This window comes from Misgurnus anguillicaudatus, chromosome 24, assembly GCF_027580225.2.
Source record: "Misgurnus anguillicaudatus chromosome 24, ASM2758022v2, whole genome shotgun sequence".
NCBI classification, from domain to species: Eukaryota; Metazoa; Chordata; class Actinopteri; order Cypriniformes; family Cobitidae; genus Misgurnus; species Misgurnus anguillicaudatus.
The window spans coordinates 39547934-39574379 of NC_073360.2; the positions used below are offsets into that span (position 1 = coordinate 39547934).

The 26446-nt window shown below is 36.6% G+C and overlaps 1 protein-coding gene across 5 annotated transcripts in view; it reads left to right on the forward strand.

Annotated features, from left to right (window-relative positions):
* Positions 1-25704, forward strand: part of actn4 (actinin, alpha 4) — a 53329-nt gene extending 27625 nt beyond the window's left edge. Inside the window, exons 3-22 of one of the 5 annotated variants that reach the window (XM_073862532.1) lie at positions 1903-2022; positions 2965-3051; positions 4772-4859; positions 5222-5298; positions 6581-6664; positions 9184-9269; positions 13878-13970; positions 14093-14323; positions 14416-14563; positions 14669-14819; positions 17280-17388; positions 17472-17612; positions 17771-17953; positions 18048-18182; positions 18300-18479; positions 20069-20215; positions 21297-21377; positions 21711-21776; positions 23365-23523; positions 23604-25704. In XM_073862532.1, coding sequence (XP_073718633.1) covers positions 1903-2022; positions 2965-3051; positions 4772-4859; positions 5222-5298; positions 6581-6664; positions 9184-9269; positions 13878-13970; positions 14093-14323; positions 14416-14563; positions 14669-14819; positions 17280-17388; positions 17472-17612; positions 17771-17953; positions 18048-18182; positions 18300-18479; positions 20069-20215; positions 21297-21377; positions 21711-21776; positions 23365-23523; positions 23604-23762 — 2525 coding nt within the window. In that variant the 3' untranslated portion in view covers positions 23763-25704. Of the gene's footprint in view, positions 1-1902; positions 2023-2964; positions 3052-4771; positions 4860-5221; positions 5299-6580; positions 6665-9183; positions 9270-9707; positions 9794-13877; positions 13971-14092; positions 14324-14415; positions 14564-14668; positions 14820-17279; positions 17389-17471; positions 17613-17770; positions 17954-18047; positions 18183-18299; positions 18480-20068; positions 20216-21296; positions 21378-21710; positions 21777-23364; positions 23524-23603 lie in introns of all 5 variants that reach the window. The other 4 variants (XM_073862530.1, XM_073862531.1, XM_073862529.1 and 1 more) reach the window with 4 other exon arrangements.
* The last annotated feature ends 742 nt before the right edge of the window (positions 25705-26446 follow it).

Sequence of the window (26446 nt, forward strand, 5' to 3'; positions counted from 1 at the left end):
TTCTGCATCAAATTATTTTGACTGAACATGGATTAGATCTAATTAACATTCAACTGACCAACATAATAAGAGAGGCACAAATTAAGCTAAAACAAATATAAGACGACAACATGACAACCTACAAAGGTGGTTTTTGCTATTCAGCATTTCTTTTATTAACATTTACTCATTTTTTTACATATAATGGATTTCTTTAATAAACATAAATAATGCCAGTGCTATAGCTTTAATAAGAGTATAAATATTTCTACTTCAAAAATAGTTGGACTTCTTTTCCCCCACTAAATTGCAGTCTGTTTATTTTATTGTCCAATACATTATAGCAAGCTTAACAAAGGTATTCTGTCGGTGCTTAAGTATAGTGCACACCAAAATATTAAATTATTTTAATTGAACAACAGACATGCAACTCCTTGCCTTTATGCGGTTAATTAATAAACAATTGGTATCGGCCTTTCTCGTGCTATTGCCGATGGTTTCAAATTCATCAAAATTTGCCCGATAAATATCGGCGGCCGATACATTGGTACATCACTAGTTACTACACTTTTTTGCTATTATAAAACAGCATTCATTTTCAAAGGGAAGTTTTGTTCAAACAAATGTAATAAACTTAAGCAATTTTTTGCTATAGTCACAAATTATTTCTCAATATCTTGCGGCCTGTTTAACTCTTTCCCCGCCATTAACGATTTAACTCGTCAATTAAGAGAAAACGCGTCCCCGGCCAATGACGAGTTTTTCCGGCAATCCGTATTTCTGCTATTATCCACCAGGTGCCGCTCTTACCCAACTTCTAAAACCCGGAAAGTATCCTTTTAGAGCAAACAGTTTAAATTCTGTGAATGTTTTGATCATTCTGAATCTGATCTCTATTAAAAGTCCTTTACAAAAACACAATAACGCTTTTTGCTAAAAATTTGCTCTTTTTGACGAAATCCACCCATATTTGAGAAGTGATAAAAAGAGGACCAATATTTTTTATTTGATATATTGTAAGTTTATATTAGGGATGCACCGATAGGATTTTTTAGGCCCGATACTGATTTAAACAGACAACTTCTGGCCGATACCGATGCCGATATTAAACACTTGTATACAATACTATACAGTTGGTCTATTAGCTAGTTTATTTCTGCATCAAATTATTTTTACTGAACATGGATTGGATCTAATTAACATTCAACTGACCAACATAATAAGAGAGGCACAAATTAAGCTAAAACAAATATAATAAGACAGCACGATAACCTTCAAAGTGTTTTTTGCTATTCAGCATTTATTTTATTAACAACATTAACTAATTTTTTACATAAAATGGATTTCTTTATGCAGTTAATTAATAAACAATCGGTATCTGGCTTTCTCGTGCTATTGCCAAAGGTTTCAAATTCATCAAAAATCGGCCGATACATATCGGTGGCCGATACATCGGTGCATCACTAGTTTATATATTTAAAGAAGAACATTTTCTGGAATGCATTAAACTTTTCTGAAGATCATAAAAATGCTGCAACTTTTTTAAAAACGCTGGCGGGGAAAAAGTTAAGATAGATGTGCCATACAGATACCCTTAAATTTTTGCCTGTTGGATAATTAAATGGCCCAAAAAATCCTATAGACATATAATTGAAATACTGAGCCACACCGGAAATCATAATGTATTGGTTATGTGTTTTTTATGCATTTTTACTAATGCTCAAACCCCTGACATTGATGTTGCAACAATTAGATTTGTATAAAATATGTATGTTGCTTTATTGTGATAAATGACGAAATGTTGCAGAGATGTTTGACTAATGTTTAGCAAATGGGAATGTGATCAGGGCATTCAGTTTGCTGATGCTATGGAAAAAGTGTCATCAGGGAGCGTGACCGCTAATCTCTTGTGTGTTCATGCAGGGGAGAGATTACCGAAACCTGAAAGAGGCAAGATGAGAGTGCACAAGATCAACAATGTCAACAAAGCGCTGGACTTCATCGCCAGCAAAGGAGTCAAACTGGTGTCAATTGGCGCTGAAGGTACAAATGCATTCCTGTATATCGCATTGAAATTCTTTCAGCAGATCTTTGTGTGTACAACAGAGGACTAGAAATCCAAAGGTCATTTATTGAACTGTCACGCAGGCATTTCGCTGCTTTTTCTGCCAAGTGAAAATCCCACAGCCGATATAAAGACATATGCATGTTTGCGTGCGTGTGTGTTTGGGAAATTGTGACCTTTCTGATCCTCCTCCATATTGATGCAGTGGCAGAGAGATGAAGTCTGTTTTTCTGAACGCTGTATGAGTAATTACAAGGCAGAAGTGCATTGATATTTCTTACACATGCTTGTTAGGTTTTGTAAACCTCTAACCTTCTGGCTTGAATCACTTTATCTATAGATGTTTTGTAGATTATGTGCTTTAAAAAGTAAAAAAATCTCCCATTGACTTGCATTGGGTTTCCCAGACGGGCTATTCTAGTCCCAGACTAAAGTGCATGTTTGCCTTAATTTAAAAACAATTGCAATGATACATCTTGACAGTATAGTAATCAGTGCCATTGTTTTGTCTCGAGAGACACAAAAGTACATTATTTTGTAAGGTTTGTCTGTAAAAACGACTTAAATGTCTTAAAATAACTAAGGCATAGTCCTGGATTAATCTAAACCCTGTCTGGGAAACTGCCCTATAATGTTTAGCACCATTGTTACACTTGCAAACTTAATTTAGATGTCTTCTTTAAATCATTTATCTGCATGTTTAAGCTTGCTTTCATCTGTTTCACCATCTGTACAACTTTATTTGGTAAAGAAAATGTGTCGACTCTCATAAATAGATGCTAGTAAGATACATAGAAAGATGCTAGTCATGATAAGAACAAAGTGTTAAACATTATTTTTTCACTTATAAACTAATAAAAACAGTGTGGTGAGATGGATGCTTTCATTTTTTAACAATGATTTTCTGTTTGCATTTGTAGAAATTGTGGATGGAAATGCAAAGATGACTCTGGGAATGATTTGGACCATCATTCTCCGCTTTGCCATCCAGGACATCTCAGTGGAGGGTAGGCATGATTTTTGATTTTTGCACAGCAAATAAAGGCCACATCCACACGAAGCCAGAGTTTTTCCTATCCGTAAACACTGTATCATCTTATGTGTCTGATGTGAACAAAAGGCAGAAACGATGACGTAAGGAGTGTCGTAGTTTGGACACGTTGTCGTTCAGTTCTTCGACACACTGGTTGTAAATACAGATCAACATACACAATGAGAAATGTGTGCAAACTGGAATAAGGCAGAGGTCAGGAAGCTCCTTACTATCCGTGCTGACATTGCGATCATTGCCAATTATAATAGTACACGTCATGCGCAAGTTCATGATTAGATCAGAAAATAAATACACATGCATGGTTTTTCCAGAGAGAATTAGCAGATAATAAGCAAACTTGTACATTTTCAGTATATTTTATGTAATATGTGTGTGAAAATGGCTAAAATATATGGATTGGCTCTACACACGAACACGCAACGGTGTCAGTTTCAGATATATCCACCGTGGGACCTGGTTTTAAAAAATAGCGGTTTCGGGGTCAGGGTTCATACGGGTCCTTGAAAACCTTCAAAGTTTGTAAATCTGGGGCACTGAGAAGTTTTTGAAAATATACATACATGGATACAGGTCATTGAAAGTGCTTCAATCTATTTTATGCAACAAAAAAAATCTATATTATTCCCTGTGTAGTGTAGGATAATATCATTAAAATTCTAGACCTTTTAAGTGCATGTGCTAAACTGTTGGCTTTAAATGCTTATATCTTCTATATGCGAAAAAATAAATGCTTTTTTGCATAGTTGTGTTTGACACATGAAAACGTCTCGGGTTATGTATGTAACTCTTGTTCCTTGAGAAGGGAACGAGACGCTGCGTCTACCTTGCCATACTTACTGTAACGCCGTCTTTGGAAATATTTCAGATAGCGATATACTTCCTGGCTCCCGCGTCATCCTGTCTGTGTCGTTAAGTCTCACCATTGGTTAAATTTGATATACACATTCAGACGCACTTACCCCTGGAGGCGTCCCCAAAGTGTCACCGCAGTGACGCAGCGCGAGTTCCCTCGAAAGGGAACTGTAACAATGTATCTTAAAAGGTAACACGATGTAACCTTGCTCTCACTTGAAATGTGTCCCCACAATTAGTCCTTGAATTTGTGGGTATTGGACCTGGAAACTCATTGAAAGGTCCTTGAATTTGAAGTTAAGTAAGGTGTGGGAATCCTGCAGGGTCACAAAACGCCAGATCCTTCTGGACGAAACGCAGATACGATACAGAATTTTACATCTAGACTAATAATCTGACTAGTTGCTAACTGAACTCTGAAACAAATATCTCTTCGAAATTAACAGATGTTTTGGTTTCCTAAAGGCAAAGGGAGATGGTGATCATCTCTATGTGAAGGGAGGTTTGGCAGCCAATCTGTAGTTAACATTGTATACATTCATTTTACATGCCAACATTAGTGTTTTAAATACACTTTAGCTATGATTTGAACTAGGGTCATGCACTTATTTATAAACTCTATTGACTTTATTGTTATTGATTCTTTATGGAAGTTTACCGGAAGTTACGTTTGTTCAACGAAAGCCGTTTGTTTATGTTGTTACTAATGAAACGTGAGCTGAATGTGTCTCCATGTGGATGTGCTCAAAATGTTGTGATTTAGAGGTACAAAATGTAACGCATGCTTACTTACTTTTTACTTTTTTTCTATTACTCTGCAGAAACCTCGGCTAAAGAAGGATTGCTGCTCTGGTGTCAGAGAAAGACGGCGCCTTACAAGAATGTCAATGTTCAGAACTTCCATATCAGGTCTGAACCAAATGCATGTTTGCTCTGACTTCCTATTCATGATTTGCTCTTTGTAAGGCAGGTTTTGCATAAATCCTTGTTATGGATATTCCATTATTTGAATAAACAAATGAACAATAAAAGCTAAAGAGTGATTTTAAAGAAATCGCACCTAAGGGGGTGAAAATGCATCCATTGTTAAATGGGCAGTATAACAACTATCATTTACAAGAATTTGTCCAATTTAGATAACTTTATAGAGTCAAACGATTACATTAGTGCAGGAATAGGACGTAGTAAATGTCATGGATTGAATGTTGCCCTCTGCTGGGCATCTGTAACAACATCTGTTTATTTTACTGACACTATTTCTCATTGGACAGCTGGAAGGATGGTCTTGCCTTCAATGCTCTGATCCACAGACACAGGCCAGAGCTCATTGATTATGACAAACTGAGAAAGGATGAGTTAGTATCTTAAATAATAGGGCTGTCAAAAGATTAATCGCGATTAATCGCATACAAAATAAAAGTTTGTTTTTGCTTAATATATGTGTGTGCACTATGTGTATTTTTTTTCTATATATAAATACACACACATGCATGTATGAATAAAAAAACCTTTACATATATGCGTGTGTGTATATATTTATTTTTTGAGTTTTTCATATATTTTATATTATATATACATAAGAAAACATTTATGTATGTATGTATTTGTTATGTATCTTTGTATCTGTGTAATCCTATACACAAAATAATTACACGCAATAAACACACAAATATATTATGCAAATACAAACTTTAATTTTGTATGCGATTAATCGCGATTAATTTTTTTGACAGCCCTAGTATATAATAACATCTTTGTTATGTTAATATGCAAAAATGCAAAAGACAGTGATGTTTAGAAATGTATGAATATCTGGTGTCTAACAGTAGTGGAAATTTACAATTAACCTCAATATTTATAAATGAATGAGAAATATACTCAGCGGCGAAAAAGTTGTCAGACGCTGTTGCATTATATTTTGTGAAATGTGAAGGTTGTGTAAAACACTGTGTTAAAGCAAAACCAAAGAGGTTTTTATTACCTTAAAATAACATTTCCAAAAAAGTTTTAGTCGTTCATCAACTCGAAACAGGGTGAACGGCACTTTCACATTCGCTTTGCAGCCCTCTGTCGGCCAAAACCGCACTAAAGTTTCCAACCGTCGGGTCGCGGTCCTGTAGTTCGAGTGAAAACTACAAAATCTTGCTTTACGGCAAGTTACAATCCAATCAGACCCAGCTTTGCTGGAGTAGGCTAAATTATTTACGACAGTGGTAATGGAAAATTCCGCTTCCAACCTGTAGAGGGAGCAAAAAGCAAAATCTCTTTAGTGTTGCTTTAAGATCTTTGCATATTGGGTTAAAATGCTCGTCAGAAATTTTAGCACGGTAAAAATTTAATTTGTCGTCATGTTGTGTATCACGTTTACGCACTACATTCAAAACTTTCGTCAGTATTTGGATCAGGTTCGATTTTCTGCATTTTTCGCATCGGTAGCAATTTTTCCAAACAGATAAATTAATATGCATCGAATACAGTGTGCAAGGTTTGAATGCGTAACTAATGACAATTACAGACTACAGTGTGCAAAGATCTATAGTCTGTATAAGCTTTCCTTAAATATGCATTGATTGTTTTACTATCTAGTACAATTATATATGCATCATTTAACACATTACCTATGTGTTAACAGGATGACCCAGTGACCAATCTGAACAATGCTTTCGAAGTGGCAGAGCGATACCTCGATATCCCCAAGATGTTGGATGCAGAGGGTAAAAACTCTTTTGGTTTTTTTTGTGTGCATTTATTTGTGTCGTACGTTACACGTGAGTTTTGCGTGATCAGATGTGTATGCTTGTGTGATAATTGGGTGTGTTTTTGATGAGAGAGAGTGACTGGGTCGGTGTGTAAACATGCGTGTGTGTGTTTTGTGCCTGTCAGCACATGCCCTGTATTTTTAGTAGTTGTTCCTGGTCTCAGACAGAGACATTACAAAAACTCGCACCTAATGTCTTCTACAAACAGTGTCATCATGGTAACCTCCCTGGGTTGTTATGTTGTTTCTCCTTCAAGCATGATGTCTCCAGGATCTCTCCGTTCACCCTAATGTGCCAAAGCTTTTTTTTGGTGCTGTACTGTATATGCATGCATGTATGTTTTAATCATGTGTTGTTGCTTTGTTCCATTTCACATATAATCCGCCCTAAACAGTATGCATGATAAGAATTAGTACAACTTAGAGCTGTCACGATTATGAAATTTGGCTGACGGTTAATTGTCTAATAAACTGTGGCGATTATTACGCTTAATTTCCTGTTTTAGGGCTTTAAAGATTATGATGAATAATTGTCTCTTTTTTGCTTTGACATTTAATTCTCATACATTTTTTCACACAGTGTTTTGATTATTATTGAATATTGAATATTTTGCAAGGTTTATCTGGCAGTAAATTTTATAACACATATTTAAAAGTAATCTGATACGGTCTCGTTTAATCAGGCGCTGCAGCTCCCCCTTGTGTTTTTTAGAGAGATTTGCAATCATTGCGGTGATCGGAAATCATCGCGATGAGGTCAAACAATTGCGATGAGACGATTATTTCATCATTGTGACAGACCTACTTAGTACTTAATCACAGTACTTTGAAGGTAGTGTGCTCTACAAGGTGATGAAATTTATCTAGATTTGAATGCATACAGCAATTATTGATCAGGGTTGCCAAGTCAGCAGTTTTCCTGCGCAATTGGGCTACTTTAATACTATTGCCAGTCCCTCCGGAAAAATGTGATTATGCAATTGAATGATTCAATACATATTCAGCCAAAGTCCACATATTTATGCAGGGGCTGCATTTTATTTTAAAAACGCAGCACTTTCACCACATAAATTGCGGATTTCTGCTTGCAAAATATGCTGGGCTTGCATGATTTCATAATCTCCGCATTTTCGTAGCAAAAGTCATATATATCTTAGCAGAAAGTTGAAAAATGTTGCATTTACTTCACACATGCGCAGCCATGTTCCCTGTTGTTATGGGAATGTTAGGAAGTGACGTAATTACGCGACGTGAACATCAATGAAAAGCTGCAAACAGTTTTTGAAAGTTCACACAATTTCATCGCATAAAATTGCATAAATATCCTGCATCTTCCATCGCATTTTTTAAGAAAACGTGCTGCAAGATCAAGCATTTTTGCCTGCTACAATCACAAAAAAACTCTGTTTTTAGTACTTTAGTAAGTACTGTATTGCACTATTTTATGGCCACGGGTTGAAGCCACCCCAATTACGTTATATTTAGCCCGGCAATGCAACTTTTATCAGATGAACCCTGCCAAAAATGCTAATTTTACCCCAGAACGCAATTGTGTGTTTTTACCAGAGAATACGAAACACGGTTGAGGTAGGTTCGGGCAAGTTTTGAGTAGCAATTGGGCAGGTATTGCTGTAAACCTGGCAACTCTGTATGGGGTCGGCGGTATGAATATTGTAGTTTGATATCAAAGCAGCGTTTATGACTTTTAAAATTCTTCTCAGGTTTAAAGAAATGTACCTGACCCGAAATGACCCAAATCACTTTTTACCTGAACCCGAGGTGCAGAAATATTTTTTAAAAGAAAAGACCTGACCCGAGAAAATTAGACCCAAGTCTCCCCCGACACAGTGGCAATTTTTTGGGTTACACTTTATAATAAGGGTCCTAGAATCATAATAAACAAAGACATATATTTATTTTTACTAATGCTGAGTTAATGCATGTACTAATCATCCATTTAGGTACAAAGTTTCCGATTTGGATTTCCGAATTGTTTTCTTTTTCCTGTATTTGTGTTTACGAGTGTGTAACAGGCAGTGTTGGGGTAACGCATTACAAGTAACGTGCGTTACGTAATAATATAACTTTTCTGACGTAACGAGTAAAGTAATGCATTACTTTATAAATGTACACATTAATATTTGAGTTACTTTTTTAAAAAGTAATGCAAGTTACTTTTTTGTTTAATTAATTCGATTAAAAAAAATTATGTACTGAATTAAACTAAACGTAGTCACATTATGTAACTAAGTAACTAAAAAGTAACTTAAGTATTACTTTCCATGAAAGTAACTAAGTAACACAATTAGTTAATTTTTTTGGAAGTAACTTAATATTGTAATGCATTACTTTTAAAAGTAACTTTCCCCAACACTGGTAACAGGTGTTGTCTGCACATGTCTGTTGCGTATGTGCAGTTATGTCCCGTCTTTGTCTCTCTGTGTACGGGTGTGTATAACTCTTGTTTCCCTGCAGACATAGTGAACACTGCACGTCCAGATGAGAAAGCCATAATGACCTATGTGTCCAGTTTCTACCATGCCTTTTCTGGAGCCCAGAAGGTACCCTGCCCCCTCCCATGACCCCTAATCCCTGACCTCTGTGACCCCAGCTCCTCTTCAGCATGGCTTTTTGGAATAACCAGAGGGGGGCGCTGGTGAAGCATACGCACTTTCAAGCATACAACATTTAGCCATAACTTGCACACGGGTTGTATGGTGTGCGTCTCATCTCGCCCTCCTCTAGCCTACGACTGACTCTTTATCTCAACAGCGGATTTGCTCTGTCTCTCACTACGCGGGTTGCCACGGTTATAACGCCGGACTCCGAACCTCATTTTCCTTTCAATGGGGGACCCCATAAATAATTGTCTCTGCATAATCAACTGACCCCAGACACCCACTTGCTCTCTCAATGGGTACTCACAGGCTTTGGGTTGCTTTGCTTCACCGCTGTTTCTCTCTCTCTCTCTCTCTCTCTTTCTGCTGGCTTTGCTATAGATATTGTGGGCACTCTACGGCCGGATGAGAAGGCTATTATGACCTACGTCTCCTGTTTCTATCACGCCTTCTCAGGTGCTCAGAAGGTGAGAAACCTTTGACCCCTGATGTCTGCCCCTGTAACTCTTTAAGACGCTTTCAGACCTGGTTTGTTTTCTCGTTTTTTCTGATAGTAGACGCATTGAATTATAAAACACGCATCACGCATCGCAAATCTTGGTTAAAGTGGTATGTTATGTTAATGTCTAGAGTTATGTTTCTCAAGTGAAATACTTAAAATGTGACCCTGGACCACAAAACTAGTCATCATCTGAAATTGAGATTTATATATCATCTAATAGCTGAATAAATAAGATTTATATTAAATTGTTTGTTGGGATTAGACAATATTTGGCCGAGATCAACTATTTGAAAATCTGGAATCTTATTTGAGGATTTATTTATCTTTAAAGTTGTCAAAGTGAAGTCCTCAGCAACACATATTAATAATGATAAACATGTTTCTGATATTTATGGTAGGAAATTTACAAAATATCTTCATGGAACATGATCTTTACTTAATATCCTAAGGATTTTTGTCATGCAAAAAATCGATAATCTTGAACCATACAATGTATTTTTGGCTATTGTTACAAATATACATGTGCAACTTATTACTTGTTTTGTGGTCCAGGGACCAGGCTCACAAATGAACAAAGATACTCATTTAAATAAAAAAAACTCCGGACTGATATCATGTTTTCATAAATAATTTTCATTGAAAGTGGGGCTGCCTAATGATTGGTCGCGACTGTTCGTTTGCAGAGTGGAAGTTTTTGTTTACATAATTATTATGCACAGTACATCAACAAATATTATGTTTATATAAATACAAACACATGCATGTATCATTTTAAGGAAAAATCTATTGATATAATAAAATATAATATTTATATATGGTATAAATTATATCTAAATATACAAATGTTTCTACACATGCAAATATTTTTTAAATATATACATGCATGTGTGTGCATTTATATATACATCATTATTATACACATTACACACACATTAATTATGTGAACTAAAAGTTTTATTCTGCAAACGATTAGTTGCGACTAATTGTTAGGCAGCTCTAATTGAAAGGCACAATATGCTTCATTAAAGACAGAAATGATAGATCCTGATGAACCATCTGATCCATTCACCTGTAATCTAGTGTACGGCACCACGAACGAATCAAAAACAAACCAGATGTGAAAGCAGATTTAAGAGTAGAGGTCATTGCTCCATAATACCTAAACCCACTGCTTCTTCTTTACATAAACAGATTTTCTTTCTGGTTAACGCTTTTATTTGGGTTTGCTGGTCTATCAAATCTTGGTTAAAAATTTGATGTTTCATATTTGCACTCAGTGTTGCACATTTGTGATGTCACAAAACAAAACGAAGGCAGAATTACTGTGACCAACACTGATTGTAAACATGAAAATCATTGGTGCAGTTTACGAAAATGATTTTGTAAAGGACTGGGGTTACTGTTATGTTTTTATATGTACTGTACAATGCCTATTATAATGATGTACCGCTGTAAAATAATTTGTTAGTAATGTTAAACAACATGAACATGAATTTTAAACATCTTTTCTAGTCTTACTTTATATAATTAGACTTTATTTTCACCATGAATATAGCTATAGAAGCTTGCATGTCATTTTAAAGGAGAGATTAAATGTAAACCACATATACCTAAAATTTTTAAATGACGTTTTTAGACTTGTTTTAGTGATACAAACAGTATGCTAGATATATGTTGTGTATAACATTTTCCATGAATTTGAACGGTATAAAAATGTCCAGAAGATATACAGTACTGTGCAAAAGTCTAAGGCCACCACCACCAGACTTGTTGTTTTTATAGATGTCACGATTATGAAATTTGGCTGATGGTTATGACGATTAATTGTCTGTTTTATTGCTTTGATATTTAATTCTCAATCATTTTTTGTTTGTTCATGAAAGAATTTTTTAACACATATATCTTTAAAAAACTGAAAATTAAACACTAGAAATAAACACAATGAAGTGTTTGAAAAATTACTACTCAAAATAAACTTACTAACAGAACAGGCCTTAAATAGTAGCCAATCTGATAAGAGACATCGGATACGGTCTCGTTTATACAGGCGCTGCAGCTCCCCTTGTGTTTTTTTAAGAGATGTGCAATCATTGCGGTGATCTGAAATCATTGCGATGAGGTCAAACAATCGCGATGAGACTATTATTTAATCATTGTGACAGCCCTAGTTGATTTAGAAGTTTTAATGTCCATCCATATTTATTTTTCAATCTATTTTATTAAGATACAAACAGAAAATACAGGAGATATGTACAAAATAAAAATTAATTTCAGGACTAAATGTCTTCTTTAGGGCATTGTGACCTCTCTTAGCATTAAACACATCTTGAGCGTTTTTGAGCAGAATGAATTAAAAAGACTAATTTCTTAGAAATTAGGATTTAATTTAATTAATGTTCAAGAGATCCTAAAGTTTCCTGCTATTGCTCAAGTGGAAGGGGAGTTTGCCCTAAAAACTTCAGTTTGCACGTCAGTTTACAATTTTATACAGTTTTTAATACTATATACACATTTCCTGTATTTTCTGGATGTATTCTATTGAAGAGACTGAGAAATAATTATATTTATATAATTATATATATATAACATTGCAAAAACAACAAATCTAATTCTGTCATGGTGGCCTAAGACTTTAGCACAGTACTGAACATTTCTCGTTATTTACATAGACTAAGCCAATTTTATTTTTGGTAATTGTTATAATGTGCTTTAGCATTTGACATGAGCGATATGAACACTTTCTGTGTTTCAGCGATAGTTAATGCTGTATGAACCCTGGTGAGATCATCCAGCAGTGGTATAAAAATTGATAGCATGTGTATTTTGAAGTTAGACTACACGTTTTCGAAACTAACCAATGTTGTTTTTTTGCATGCAACATCAATTGGCATTATTGCATAAAATTAGCATAAACGTTGATGTTCAGCTGATTGTTAATTTTATTTGGCTATTTTTACGCATGTGAATGATTTCATAGCACATTATTAACTGACAACACGTTTTGTTTCGGTGTGTGTTCGATAAGTCATTTGAGTGTGTTTGAATGTCAATTTAAAATACATTTTGCTTAACTCACTGACCAAACCGAAAATTTTAATAAATTACGGTAGTAGTCCTACGAGTTTTCTCGGCATTTTGACATTTACAGTTTTTAAAACAAATAACTTAAACGTTTCAATTGAAGTATGCTGTGTATACTGTATTATACTAAACAAAACATATAGTATACACTAAATACTTCACTTAAAGGGACACACCACTTTTTTTTTGAAAATATGTTTCCAGCTCTACTAGAGTTGAACATTTTATTTTTGCCGTTTTTGGGTCCATTCGGTTGATCTCCGGGTCTGGCGGTACCACTTTTAGCATAGCTTAGCATAATCCATTGAATCTGATTAGACCATTAGCATCACGCTAAAAGACGGAAAAATAAAAGTTGCGATTTTCTAGGCAGATATGTCTAGGAACTATACTCTCATTCTGGAGTAATAATCAAGGACTTTGCTGCCGTGGCATTGCTGCGGCAGGCATAGTGATATTACGCAGCAGCCGAAAATAGTCCCCTTGGTTACTTTCAATAGCAGGGGACTATTTTCAGGCAGTGCATGATCGCTGCGCCTCCTGCAGCCATGTTGCGGCGGCGGGGTCCTTGATCGTTACACGAGATTGAGAGTATGGTCCTAGCCATATCTGCCTAGAGAATCGCAACTTTTTTATTTTACGTCGGTCTTCGTACACGGTGTAACTACAGAAGAGTCAAGTTTTAAATAGGAAAAATATTGAGACTCTTTGGATATTTTTTTAGCGCATTGATAATGGTCTAATCAGATTTGCTAAGCAGACCCAGAGATCAGCTGAATGGATTAAAGAGCGGTGGGGGTCAAACGTTTAACTCTAGGGGAGCTGGAAAATGATTATATTTTCACAAAAAGTGAAGTGTCCCTTTAATATAGTGCACTGTATGCAGTTTAATTTATTCTTTGGAAAAGGGATTTATGGATAAAATTTCAGATTTAATACTGTTTAATAACTCTCATGTTCTGTGCTAGGCTGAGACAGCAGCCAATCGTATCTGCAAGGTGTTGGCGGTCAATCAGGAGAATGAGCACCTGATGGAGGATTATGAAAAACTGGCCAGTGATGTAAGTTTGCCTGTTTGTGCACTATTTTAATGTTTGCCGTTGGATGAAATTTGATGCGTGTTTACGAACCATGTATTTTAGCACACCTTACACTATCGTTGAATCTCATTTTCCTCTTATAGTTGTTGGAGTGGATACGTAGGACAATTCCATGGTTGGAAAACCGTGCTCCGGAAAAGACCATGACAGAAATGCAGCAGAAACTGGAAGATTTCCGTGACTATCGTCGCGTTCACAAACCACCCAAAGTTCAGGAAAAATGTCAGTTAGAGATCAATTTCAACACGTTGCAGACCAAACTTCGTCTGAGCAACCGACCTGCCTTTATGCCGTCTGAGGGACGCATGGTGTCGGTAAGAAATGCCATTTAACCCATTGCATAACGTTTACTATCAACCTTCTTACCTGACAACATGAAAGACGTTAATATTTTGTCATTCTCTAGGATATTAACGGGGCCTGGCATAAACTGGAAGGGGCAGAAAAAGGCTACGAAGAGTGGCTACTGAATGAAATTCGTCGTTTGGAGAGACTCGACCATCTTGCAGAAAAGTTCCGTCAGAAAGCAGCCATCCATGAAAGCTGGACAGATGGTATGCTTGCTAAACTTGCACTACTCTTAGATTTCTTAGTAGTACTAGACTTTGACGAAACAATCTAAAATCTTTTTCCATCTTATTCACTATTTCCGTGTAAAGGTAAAGAGATCATGCTAACACAGAAGGATTATGAGACTGCAACTCTGTCTGAGATCAAAGCTCTCCTGAAGAAGCACGAGGCGTTCGAGAGTGACCTTGCTGCCCATCAGGACAGAGTGGAGCAGATCGCCGCCATCGCACAGGAGCTCAATGAGAACATGACAAACACAAAGCTAATGAAATAAAGTCACTTAAGAAATATTCCACTTTCATAAAATATGGTAAAAGTCTTTCTTTGTTGTATTGAGAAGAAATTAAGTTTTATGAGGAAAACATTCCAGGATTTTTCCCCATATAGTGGACTTTAGTGGACCTCAACAGTTTACAGCTTGAATGCAGCTTCAAACGACTCTAAACGATCCCAACCGAGGCCTATGGGTCTTTTGGCGCTTTTCCATTGCATATTACCCCACGGTTTGGTTTGGGTCAGGTCGGGTCAGCTCACTTCACTTTGGCTTGGTTAGCTTTTCCATCGAGTTTAGTAATTCTTCGGAGTGGGAGGGATTATAGGCATGTCGTTATATTTCCGCCGCTTACTGCTATGACATCACCCAAGTGAGAGCATTGTTGTACATCCACATACATTCATTTATTTCTCAGTCCGCCACAAAATCAAAATTGACCACCACAAATTGATGTTTGCACATCTCGGTCGACGGCGCTCCGCTGAGCCTCATTTAAGTTTCATTTAGGCATATATGCAGATGTGCGCGTCGCGAATGTGCCGCCACAAACTGCATGTCTGGAAAAAAACTGGTATGGTGTTCCTGATTCTCAACCTGTAGATGTTTTTCATCAAAGCACAGCAAAGCAGCAAAGCACAGATGACAATATGTTTACTCGAGACAGCGCAAGCTAGCATGAAGGTAAAGCTAATATTTTACATTATAGTGATCCCGCTTGTAGTGACGATTCTCTCAGACCAATCAGTGGTCTACATTGTTCACGTCACGGGTGGTACTAAAAGAAGTTATGGGTACCACGTACTGCACCGAGTGGAAAAGCCCCCAAAAGTAAGCTGACCCAAACCGTGGGGTACTATGCAATGGAAAAGCACCATTATTTAGCAAAACGTTTGCCATTTTAGCCCAAAAAGTAGTCGTTTTTAACCATAACTTATCTTGCTCTAGCTTTATGATGCGACATAAACAGATGTAAACACTGGAGTGGTAGTTTCACAAGTATGGAGGAAGAGGAGCGTTCACACATTTTTGTATGTGGAATGATACTAATGAATGTCTTTGTGTCCGTTTATTGTTTAAAATGGTCCGCAAGTGTACGGGTGATTCTCACGAAAACTTGGTTTTAAAAATGTCAAGCATGAAAATGTAAAAATTGCTTAAATTTACTTTTTTTCCCACCAGACATTGAAAAACAAAGTCTGGAGTAAATGGGAACATTAATTTAAAAACTTTTACTTATCATTTAACACTTTTTGTAACATAACTTAAAAAATTAGTCCTAAAAAATCTCATTACCGCAACAGTCAGAAAACATCAACACTGACATATTTTCAAAATGACATGACAAACCTGAAAGAACATAATTTGGAGATTCTGCACATGCATTTAAAATCAAAGTATTATGCTTCTATTAATTAAATTAACATTTAATAAGCATCTGTTGCGGTAATGATAATCAAAATGTCGTGTAAGCATTCTGACAAGACAATATTTCAAATTAACTGTAAAAAATTATCTTACCTGGTAGCCATCTTGAAGTAACTGGTCCATGTGCTTAGTCACTCAAAATCAAACTTTATTAAAATTCTTTATGTGTGCTTAAACTGTTCTCAAAAAGTATTGCGGAGGATGAGAACATCAGGCATGGACACATCATTTTCTTAATTTTTCTTCATTATTATTATACATGAATATTCAGTAAATTATTTTTCTGTCATCTAAAGTAGTCTAGCAAAACATCCATTTATTTTTTTTCTAAATATTTTTGTGTTAATTTGCTTAAATTACAACATAACGCATGTTCAAACACAGCCGGACACATTGCGGTAATGAGAATTTCAGCAGAAAATTAGATCAAATTTACAATGATAAATTCTTATGTTGAAATCACACATTGTGCAAGGTAGAACACAGTATTGTGTTAATTCTGATGCTTTTTAATGTTACTATATTACACATTTTAAAGCTAAAATCATTAGTGCCGTGGTGTTTCAATGGTTTCGTGAGAATCACCCGTACACCTATGTAACATGTGACCTTTCAACGTGATTACGTAATATGCAAGGTCACGTTGGCACGTAAATGGCTAGTGCAACACGAGAAGTAGTGGCTTTTTTGCGAAAATGTTTATAGTTATGCTAGATAAAACACTTATGCCTCGTTAGGGATCGTTTAAATCTGCACTGAAGCTGTGAACTGTTGAGGTCCACTAAAGTCTACTATATGGGGGGGGATCCTGGAATGTTTTCCTTAAGGAACATTATTTCTTTTCAACTGAAGAAAGACAGACATAAACATCTTGGGTGACATGGGGGTAAATTTTTTTCTGAAAGTGGAGTAATCCTTTAAAAAACCGTTTGCGTGAGAAATGAAAGTTAAGAAGGTAAGAGAGGCATGAGAGATAAAACCATTCTGTGCTTTTGTTATAGTGAGCTGGACTACTATGACTCTCCGAGCGTTAATGCACGCTGTCAGAAGATCTGTGAGCAGTGGGATGCTCTGGGTTCCCTCACACAGAACCGCAGAGAATCTCTTGAGGTTTGTTCCCTTTCTGAAAGCGACACTTTTTGGCACATCTGTACATGTGCTTCATCATTTTTTGTGTATGATGTGATCTGCAGAGGACGGAGAAACAGCTGGAGTCTATCGATGAACTCTATCTGGAGTATGCTAAGAGAGCGGCACCATTCAACAACTGGATGGAAGGGGCGATGGAGGATCTCCAAGACATGTTCATCGTACACAACATTGAGGAGATCCAGGTACAACACTAACAGTTTGAGTTTTGCCGTGTAACTGAATCGATACAAATATGGGTGGCGCATCCTTAAAGGCCTGTGTGAATCATCTGTCCTCTGGAATGGGATGAAGGCAGTAACATTGGATCAGGACTATACTTACATTTTGTGGTCTCCTTTAGGGACTGATGACAGCTCATGAGCAGTTCAAGTCCACTCTTCCAGAGGCGAATAAAGAGCGTGAAGCTATCCAGGCCATCCAGGCTGAAGTTCAGAAAATCGCTCAGTACAATGGCATCAAATTGGGTGGAAACAATCCTTACACCACCATCACCCCTCAGAGCATTGACAGCAAGTGGGACAAGGTAAGATTGTGGTGAAACTTGCCTTGCCTAAACTAAACACTTACAGATTTTTGCAGATACTGATGTACGGTTTGTCTCTCTTGTTTGCGATCAGGTGGAGAAACTGGTACCACAGCGTGATCAGGCTCTTCAGGAAGAACTTGCACGCCAGCAATCCAATGACCATCTCAGACGCCAGTTTGCCAACCAGGCCAACAAGATTGGGCCATGGATACAAAACAAAATGGAGGTATAGTGACCCCTGCTTTCTTGGTTTGCTTCTCTTAAAGTCTCTGTCATTACAATATAATGGTCTTTTGTTGTTTTTGGAAATAATAAAAATGCTGAAAAATTTGCGTGTGAATAGGAGATCGGGCGGATATCTATTGAGATGAACGGAACGTTGGAGGATCAGCTAACCCATCTGCGTCAGTATGAGCAAAAGATCATTGAATACAAACCCAACATCGACCAACTGGAGGGAGACCATCAGCTCATTCAGGAAGCACTTATATTCGACAACAAATACACTTCTTACACAATGGAGGTAAGACACGCACACATTATTATTATATGGGTCAATGACGTGACGTAAATTATTTTGTGTCCGTATGGATAAATTAAAAGTAAAGGGTTAAAATAAAAAATAAAAATCGCAGATTTATTGCATGCATTCCCTTTTTTGAGAACCAAGGCTAACATTTTTGGTTTTATTTAATTTTGAAAGAATATTTGAGGATAATTGCAAAAATGTCAATGTGGTGTAACTGGTCTGTGTCAGTTGGTGTAACTAGTATTTTTTTTTAATTAAAATATAAATATATTCATAAAAAATGTTGAATAAAATAAAATCATCTAGTTTAGTGTTTAGTGTAGTGATTTTTTTAACATATATTTTTTACATCATTTGTCAAAGATTATTTAGAAAACAGCGCTGTTTTCAGCATATGTCAGAAACAATATGATAAAAAACACATTAAAATTTACATTTAGAAATAACTAATAAAATTATATTTTAATTTTTTTGATGATTACGCTTGCATGCCATCAAGGCGGATAAAATATTGAATATTTCTCATTCTTTGGTACAATTGGCAGTTACACCATTTGACATTTTTCAGGTCCATTCAGTCTTAAGGGTTAAAATTTTGAAATACATTTTCAGGTTACTTGCATACATTCTCTTTTTTGAGGACTAAGTCTAAAATTTCTGGTTTTATTTCATTTTGAAAGAATATTTAGGGATAATTGCAAAAATGTTAATTTGGTGTAACCGATTTTTGTCAATTGGTGTAACCAGTATTTTTTTAAAATAAAATATAAATATATTCATAAAAATGTGGAATAAAATGTAATCATATTTTTTTACATCATTTGTAAAATATATTTCATCATTTGTCAAAGATTATTTAGAAAACAGAGCGTTTTCAGCATATGTCAGAAAGAATATTATAAAAACGCATTAAAATGTACATTTAATGCATAATAAAACTAATAAATTTACAGATTTACATTCAATGCATAATAAAACTAATAAAATTATATTTTAAATTTTTTTGTGTCAATTGGTGTAACTAGTATTTGTTTTAAATATACTATAAATATATCCATAAAAAATGTGGAATTAAATATAATCATCTAGTTTAGTGTAATATGATTTTTTTAACATATATTTTTTACATCATTTGTCAAAGATTATTTAGAAAACAGAGCGGTTTTCAGCATATGTCAGGAAAAATATTACAAAAATGCATTAAAATTTACATTTAATGCATAATAAAACTAATAAAATTATATTTTAAAATTTTTTGATGATTACACTTACATGACATCAAGGCGGAAAAAATATTGAATATTTCTCATTCTTTGGCGCAATTGGCGGTTACACCATTTGACATTTTCAAGTCCATTCAGTCTTAACTTTAATAAAAATGGTGCAAATGTAATTTTTTATTGCATAAAATTAACATAAATACACTGTGCATTGAAATAAACCTGATGCATGCTTTTAAAACAAGTTTAAAAAAAATTAATTTCTTATTTTTCCCAAACCGTTTTTGTCACTGACGCATATACAAATTTACCATCACAATCATGCAGGAGCCAAAACAATATTTTCTGTTTCTTCTTTTCTAGCATCTGCGTGTCGGCTGGGAGCAACTCCTCACTACGATCGCCCGCACCATAAACGAGATCGAGAACCAGATTCTGACTCGTGATGCTAAAGGCATCAGTCAGGAGCAGCTTCACGAGTACCGCGCGTCCTTCAATCACTTCGACAAGGTCAGGGACTCTGTTCCTCTTACACACATAGCATACAAACACATGCTTTCCATAGTTATCAGATTCAAAAACAAGACAATTAGATATTTAAGTCAGAGTATTAAATGAATAATATTTGAGTAAAATTTTTTTATCTTCTGTAAAACACAGAAGCAGGAGTTTTGCTTAACTATTCCTTTAATATGCACAACGTATAAAATACCGCTAGCATGGACTAATCCACACACCACCAGACTATTATAGAGGTTACACAGGAAAGTAGTCATAAAATGTTTATATGAAAATAAATGTGGTAGATTAAGTGTATGCTGCTTATGTCAAGGAGAATGAGTGTGTTTAATTTCACCATGACTGATGCATGATAAAATTAGATCTCTGTTTAAAGTTTTGGTTTGACTGTCGTCTTATGTCATCACTCCATTTTCTCTATTTGTTTTGGCAAAACATCTCTTGACATGCAGTCACCTGAGTTGAAATGTACCTACTGTAGCCAGTATGTGTTCGTATAAGGAGCTCAGGGCAAAAGCTGCTAAACACCACCTCATTAACCGAATGGTGTCGGCACATATTATATATTAATCAAATACTTTTGGCCCAAATCCGCTTAACGGTGGCCTCCAACCATTCAGAAATACCTGTTTGTTGGCAGAATCCATTAAGAGTCTTATAACAAATGCTAATTTACAAGACGCACTTGGGTTTTGCATCTGAGCTCTTCATATATAACTTGTCGGAAGGCGGTTTTATGTTTGATATTATACGTTTAGTTAAAATAAGGGAAACTAAATGTGATGCTTTCAAAATGGCTGTCTAATATTACGATCTGAATTTCTGCATGACATTGATAAGAAATCAGGTCAGTCAGTGTGCCATGAGTGTTCATTAATCTTGTATGCCATCTGTCCACGTGCCATTGTCTGACATCGTCAATGTTTTGTCTTGTCTCCATCTTTTTTTGTTATGCAACCACCTTCATCCCAAACGTGCCGTTTTGTCAATGTGTATCGGTACCACCTATCTTCATCTGCATGCTTTGATTCATCCCTCCACTGGCATCCATTGCGTGATTGGCTCGCTACAGGACCACAGTGGTGTCTTAATGGCCGAGGAGTTCAAGCCTTGTTTGATCAGTCTGGGTTACGACGTAGAGAACAGCAAGCAGGTATGATCGCACGTGGAGAGGAAAGCGTCAGGTTACTCGTTGTGTGTGTTTGTTTGTGTGACTCATTCACTCGCTACTAACTCACTCACTCACTCACCCGCTGTCCTGCTTCTTTATGAAGGTGCCCTCTGCAGGTCAGCTGAGGTTATTGCTTGATTTTAACCTTTTTCAATGCTTCCTTTTTCTTTCTCTCTTGTTTTTTTTACTTTTTTTTCTCCACCATAACCTCCCACAATTCTGTCTGACTTTCAAACTCTCTACTGTCCACCTGCATCTTCCCTGTTTCTTTTCCCATCACCTCCTCCTTCATATCCTACACCTTGTGGTCTATAGAAACGCACAGGAGTAATGGACAGCGATGATTTCCGTGCACTGCTTATTGCCACTGGGAACAGCCTGGTACTGCTACCTTTTTTATTTATTGCAATGCAATATACCCTAAATTCCCTTTCTCTTTTGCTTTTATTTGTATGTTTTCTCAGAAAGTGTTTGTTGTCCTGGCTTTAAAAATCATCAAATATACAAAGCATTTTTATATTAGCGCTATTAAAAATGTTTATTGAATAGACCTTAAAGGAATATTCCACTTTCATTCTGATCATTTACTCACCCCCATGTCATCCAAGATGTTTGTCTTTCTTTGTTCAGTCGAGAAAATTTAAGTTTTTGGGGGCAGAACATTTCAGGTTTTTCTCCATATATTGTACTTTAGTGGACCTCAACCGTTTACAGTTTCGGTGCCGATTTAGGGGTCTCTGAGCGGTCCCATCCGAGGCATTGGGGCCTTATTTAGCGAAACAACCATAATTTTTATAAAAAAATTACTTTTTACCCACAACTTTTTGTCTTGCACTAGCCGCGTGACTAGGGCTGGGTATCGATTCGGATGTTCCAGATCGATTCGATTACGATTCACAAGCTATCGATTCGATTTCGATTAAATTTTCGATTCCAGTTCTCTTGCCGATTTTTTAACTCGGTTTTCGATTCAACTTAATGAATATAGATTTAATACAAATACTATATTAATAAAAAAGAACAGTGAACAGCAGTTTACAAGTTGGTAATTAATAAAAAGAAATTAAAAGCCACAACACTATCGTCGTTGTCTTGCTTGCGAAATCTAAAATGTGTCCATACCTCTAGACCTAATAGACTTTTTATGTGAAGTTTGCATCAATGTCGATGAAGCACCTGAAACCGCCATTTTAAGCACTGAATGAATGAATGACAGGCTCGCATCTCGCTCCTTGGTAACATCGCGCAAGGCAAAAAAGAGGATGACATCTAGTGGAGAAGACTAGTAATTAGATTAACGTTAATATTACGTTCAATGTTTGCATAAATAAATATGAAAGAAAAAAATCTATTCTGCTCTTTGAGAATCGATCACGTTTGAAAAAACGATTAATCGAAAAATCGAACTACCTAACGTATTACGTATCACATCGAAAGGTCACGCACGGCGTATGCGTAACAACCCCTCCGTTGTTTACAAGTGTGGAGAAAGAGTAGCGTTCAGACCTTGTTGTATGTTGAATGATACTAATTAACGTCTTGGTGTCCGTTTATTGTTAAAAATGGTCCACAAGTGCGTTTCACATATGTAACGAATTACTTTTCAACGTGATTACATTATACGTCAGGTCGCGCTGGTGCATCACACGGCTAGTGCAAGACAGGAAGTTGTGGTTTAAAAGACCCTTGTGCCTCGGTTGGGATCGTTTGGAGACCTTTGAAGCTGCATTGAGGCTGTGGACCATTGAGGTCCACTATGTGGAGAAAAGTCCTGGGATGTTTTCCTCAAAAGAGTAATGTGTTTTTGACTGAGCAAGGAAAGACATAAGCATCTTGGATGACATGAGGGTGGGCATTTTTCAGATTTTATTTTTTTATGAAAGTGATCAGTTTAATAGAAATACCACATCTACTCTCAGCAAAGTCCTTTGTGGCATATCAGGGTTAACCTCTAACCTTTGGTCTTCAGGGTGATGCTGAATTTGCTCGTATCATGGGCATCGTTGACCCCAACAATAGCGGAGCTGTGACCTTCCAGGCGTTTATCGACTTCATGTCGAGGGAAACGACCGATACAGATACCGCAGACCAGGTCATCGCCTCGTTCAAGATCCTAGCCGGAGACAAGGTAAGAATCTTTGTGTTACTATACAAGTGTCCAACTTGAAGAAAGCTTTGAACCTATCCTCACCTGTTCTTCTCTTTCAGAACTTCATTACAGCAGAAGAGTTGAGGCGTGAGCTTCCTCCCGACCAGGCAGAATACTGCATTGCCCGAATGGCACCGTACACAGGCCCTGACGCCATCCCGGGGGCGCTTGACTACATGTCCTTCTCCACCGCCCTGTATGGAGAGAGCGACCTGTAAGGGTCAACTCCAGAACTCCGGAGCGGCGCTCTCTCTCCTGCATCAGTGCTGATCTTCTCACAGACTAAATAGATGATGAAGCAGCATCACCCATCTAGTCCTTAAAGAGATCAGCGCTCCTGAGGAAGAGGAAGATATTTAAGAGTGTTGGAAATGGGACTTAATAGCACACCTGAGGGGAGGGGGGAATAGAGGTTTGGGGAAGGGTTATCATGGCATTATGGGAGGAGGAGCTAATAACTGTTGATGAAGCTTGCCAGACCTTTTTGATTCAGTGTAACTCACGTCAGTCTTAGAGAGTTTAAAGAAAGAGAGATGGAAGATGTAGGTTAGATGTTTAAGATGTTTTGCAGGTTCAGAGTGTCAAGGGTGAGGGTGTGTGGGTTTGGACTGTGGCCGGAGCTCAGGTTCTTTAAACTTGTTTTATTTTCCCTCCAATATTTTTATGATGTGTATATAATACAATTGAAGGCACCCAAGGATACTTGTCACCAGCAGTTATACGTGAAGACACTTAATAGTTGTGCCAGTTGAATTTGAAAAATATGATATCTAGATTCTACGAAGCGAGTTAAAGAATAAGCGCGCTGGCTGCAGTCCATGCCTGCGCTCTTAACCTGCACCCTCTACCCCTGGCGGGGAGGGCACAAGCTTTCCAGTTAACATGCTATTTTCTTTATTTTAATTTTTTTGTTGTCGTTTTCTTTCTAGGGTTGGTGGGGTGGGAGGTTTGGTTCGGGATATGTTATTTGGCAGATAGCAAAGCTGTATATCGTAGGAAAGTGGAGAGATGACTCGAAGTCTTTTGATGGAGAATTTTGCGCCCTCTTAACGCATTTTGCTGGATCGGTGGAACTCTTTGAAAGTCTAACCTCAGCTTTCTTTTCCTCCTATTTTTATTTCCAGCAATTGTGAGTTAGCGGGATTCCATGCCGTATCTACTTATTTTCCAGTACACAGAACTGTCTGGGCTACCCATAGGGCTTCATAAGGATGACAATAGTGTAAAACAAAGCAGTTTCACCCCTGCACAGTACTGTAGACAGATTTAAGGTGCTGCAAGTCTATGCTTTGGTTTGAAGAATAAAACTACAAAAAATACCTGGTCAAATTTTTTTACAGTAAACCATACAGCATACTTTTATTGATTCCAGACTCATTTTTATGTTCCTTATGGATTTATTTACTCGTAACTAATAATAGCAACCATCTTTAATTGTTTTTTTTTAGATAGAAAGTACTGAAAGAGCTTTGGAAAGTGTGATGTGAGCAACATATCTTTGTATTATTGACCCCTCCTCTAGTGTCCGTGATGACACTGCTATTGAATCAATTGTGGGAATTGACAAACGTCTAAAGTTTTATATAGTCGGAAGAAATAAGTCATGTGCCTGGTAGCTGCAGGATGCGCTCCATTCTCCCATTTGGTTTTTGCTTTCCTCTGGTTGTATGCTCGTTTTTCTCTTTCTACAGGAAGGGGCAGGGACCCAATATACAGCTCTGGAGGTTAAGGAGGAGGAGTGGGAGAGCTTAAGTCTTAATGAACATTCCATTTTGTCTTAATTAAAATTAAATTACTGTTTAATAAATCTATGCAATCGTATATCAAATATCAACCACGCTCGGGAATGAATGGCAGGGGTGATTTGCAATCAAAAGTATTCAAGTAAGAACAAATTAAGGGTAGCATAGCGGGAGGTAATTGTGTCGGACGAATAGGTTTCGGAGATTTGAACGGACTTCGACCAAAGGCCTGCTCTTAACATCTGCGAAGTTGAATAAAAGCATTTGGAATTCTGATTTTTGTTTTCTTTTTATACTCTTTAATATCAAACCTTATCTGCTGTACTGGAAATTTGCAAAAACTGCTTTCTGTCATGAAATGAAAAGTGAATTTCACATGCACACATAAAGTTTCCTTATAAAATATTACCACTTTGAATGATTTGTCTGTGTCCATACTTGCTAGAAATTAAGCAATTTGTTTGATCACCTTCCATCAAATCTTAAATTATAAAAAAGTTGACGAATGGATTGTGTTAAAGAAGTGTTTTCGGATCAACGCAATGTTTTAAGTGGGAAATGGCTGTCCCTATTTTTTTTATTTTGTAAGTTTAATTTATAGGGTGTACTATACAAGGACAAGACACACAGACTGTTTCAAAAGTATAGCCTAAACCTTAAGGGGCAGTTTCCTGGACAGGAATTAGACTAATCCAGGACTAGGCCTTAGTTTTATTAGGAAATTTAAATAGTTTTTACAAAAATACCAATGCCTATAAAACAATACTGGTGTGCATCTTGAAACACAACAACAGCACTGATATATGTTAAGATTTATCAGTGAAGTTGTTTTTAAATTAAGGCATCTTAAACATGCATTTTAGTCTGGGACTAGAATAACCCTGTCCAGGTTCACACAACATTAAATCAAATATTTTTAGTCCTAATACAAGTAGCTCTTCCTTACTGCTATAAACCCATATTTCTTGTCACTCAGTTGTGTTTCTATCATTACTATTATGAAAGTATTTAGGCCTACTACACATGGTACACGTTTATGTAGTGCACATTACTTAAGAAAACACGTGGGTTTGACTTATCTAGACTGCATCTACCTATCATGGATTATGTACATTAAATAGTCAACAGTACACAGCAGACGATAACCTCCAGTAGGTGCT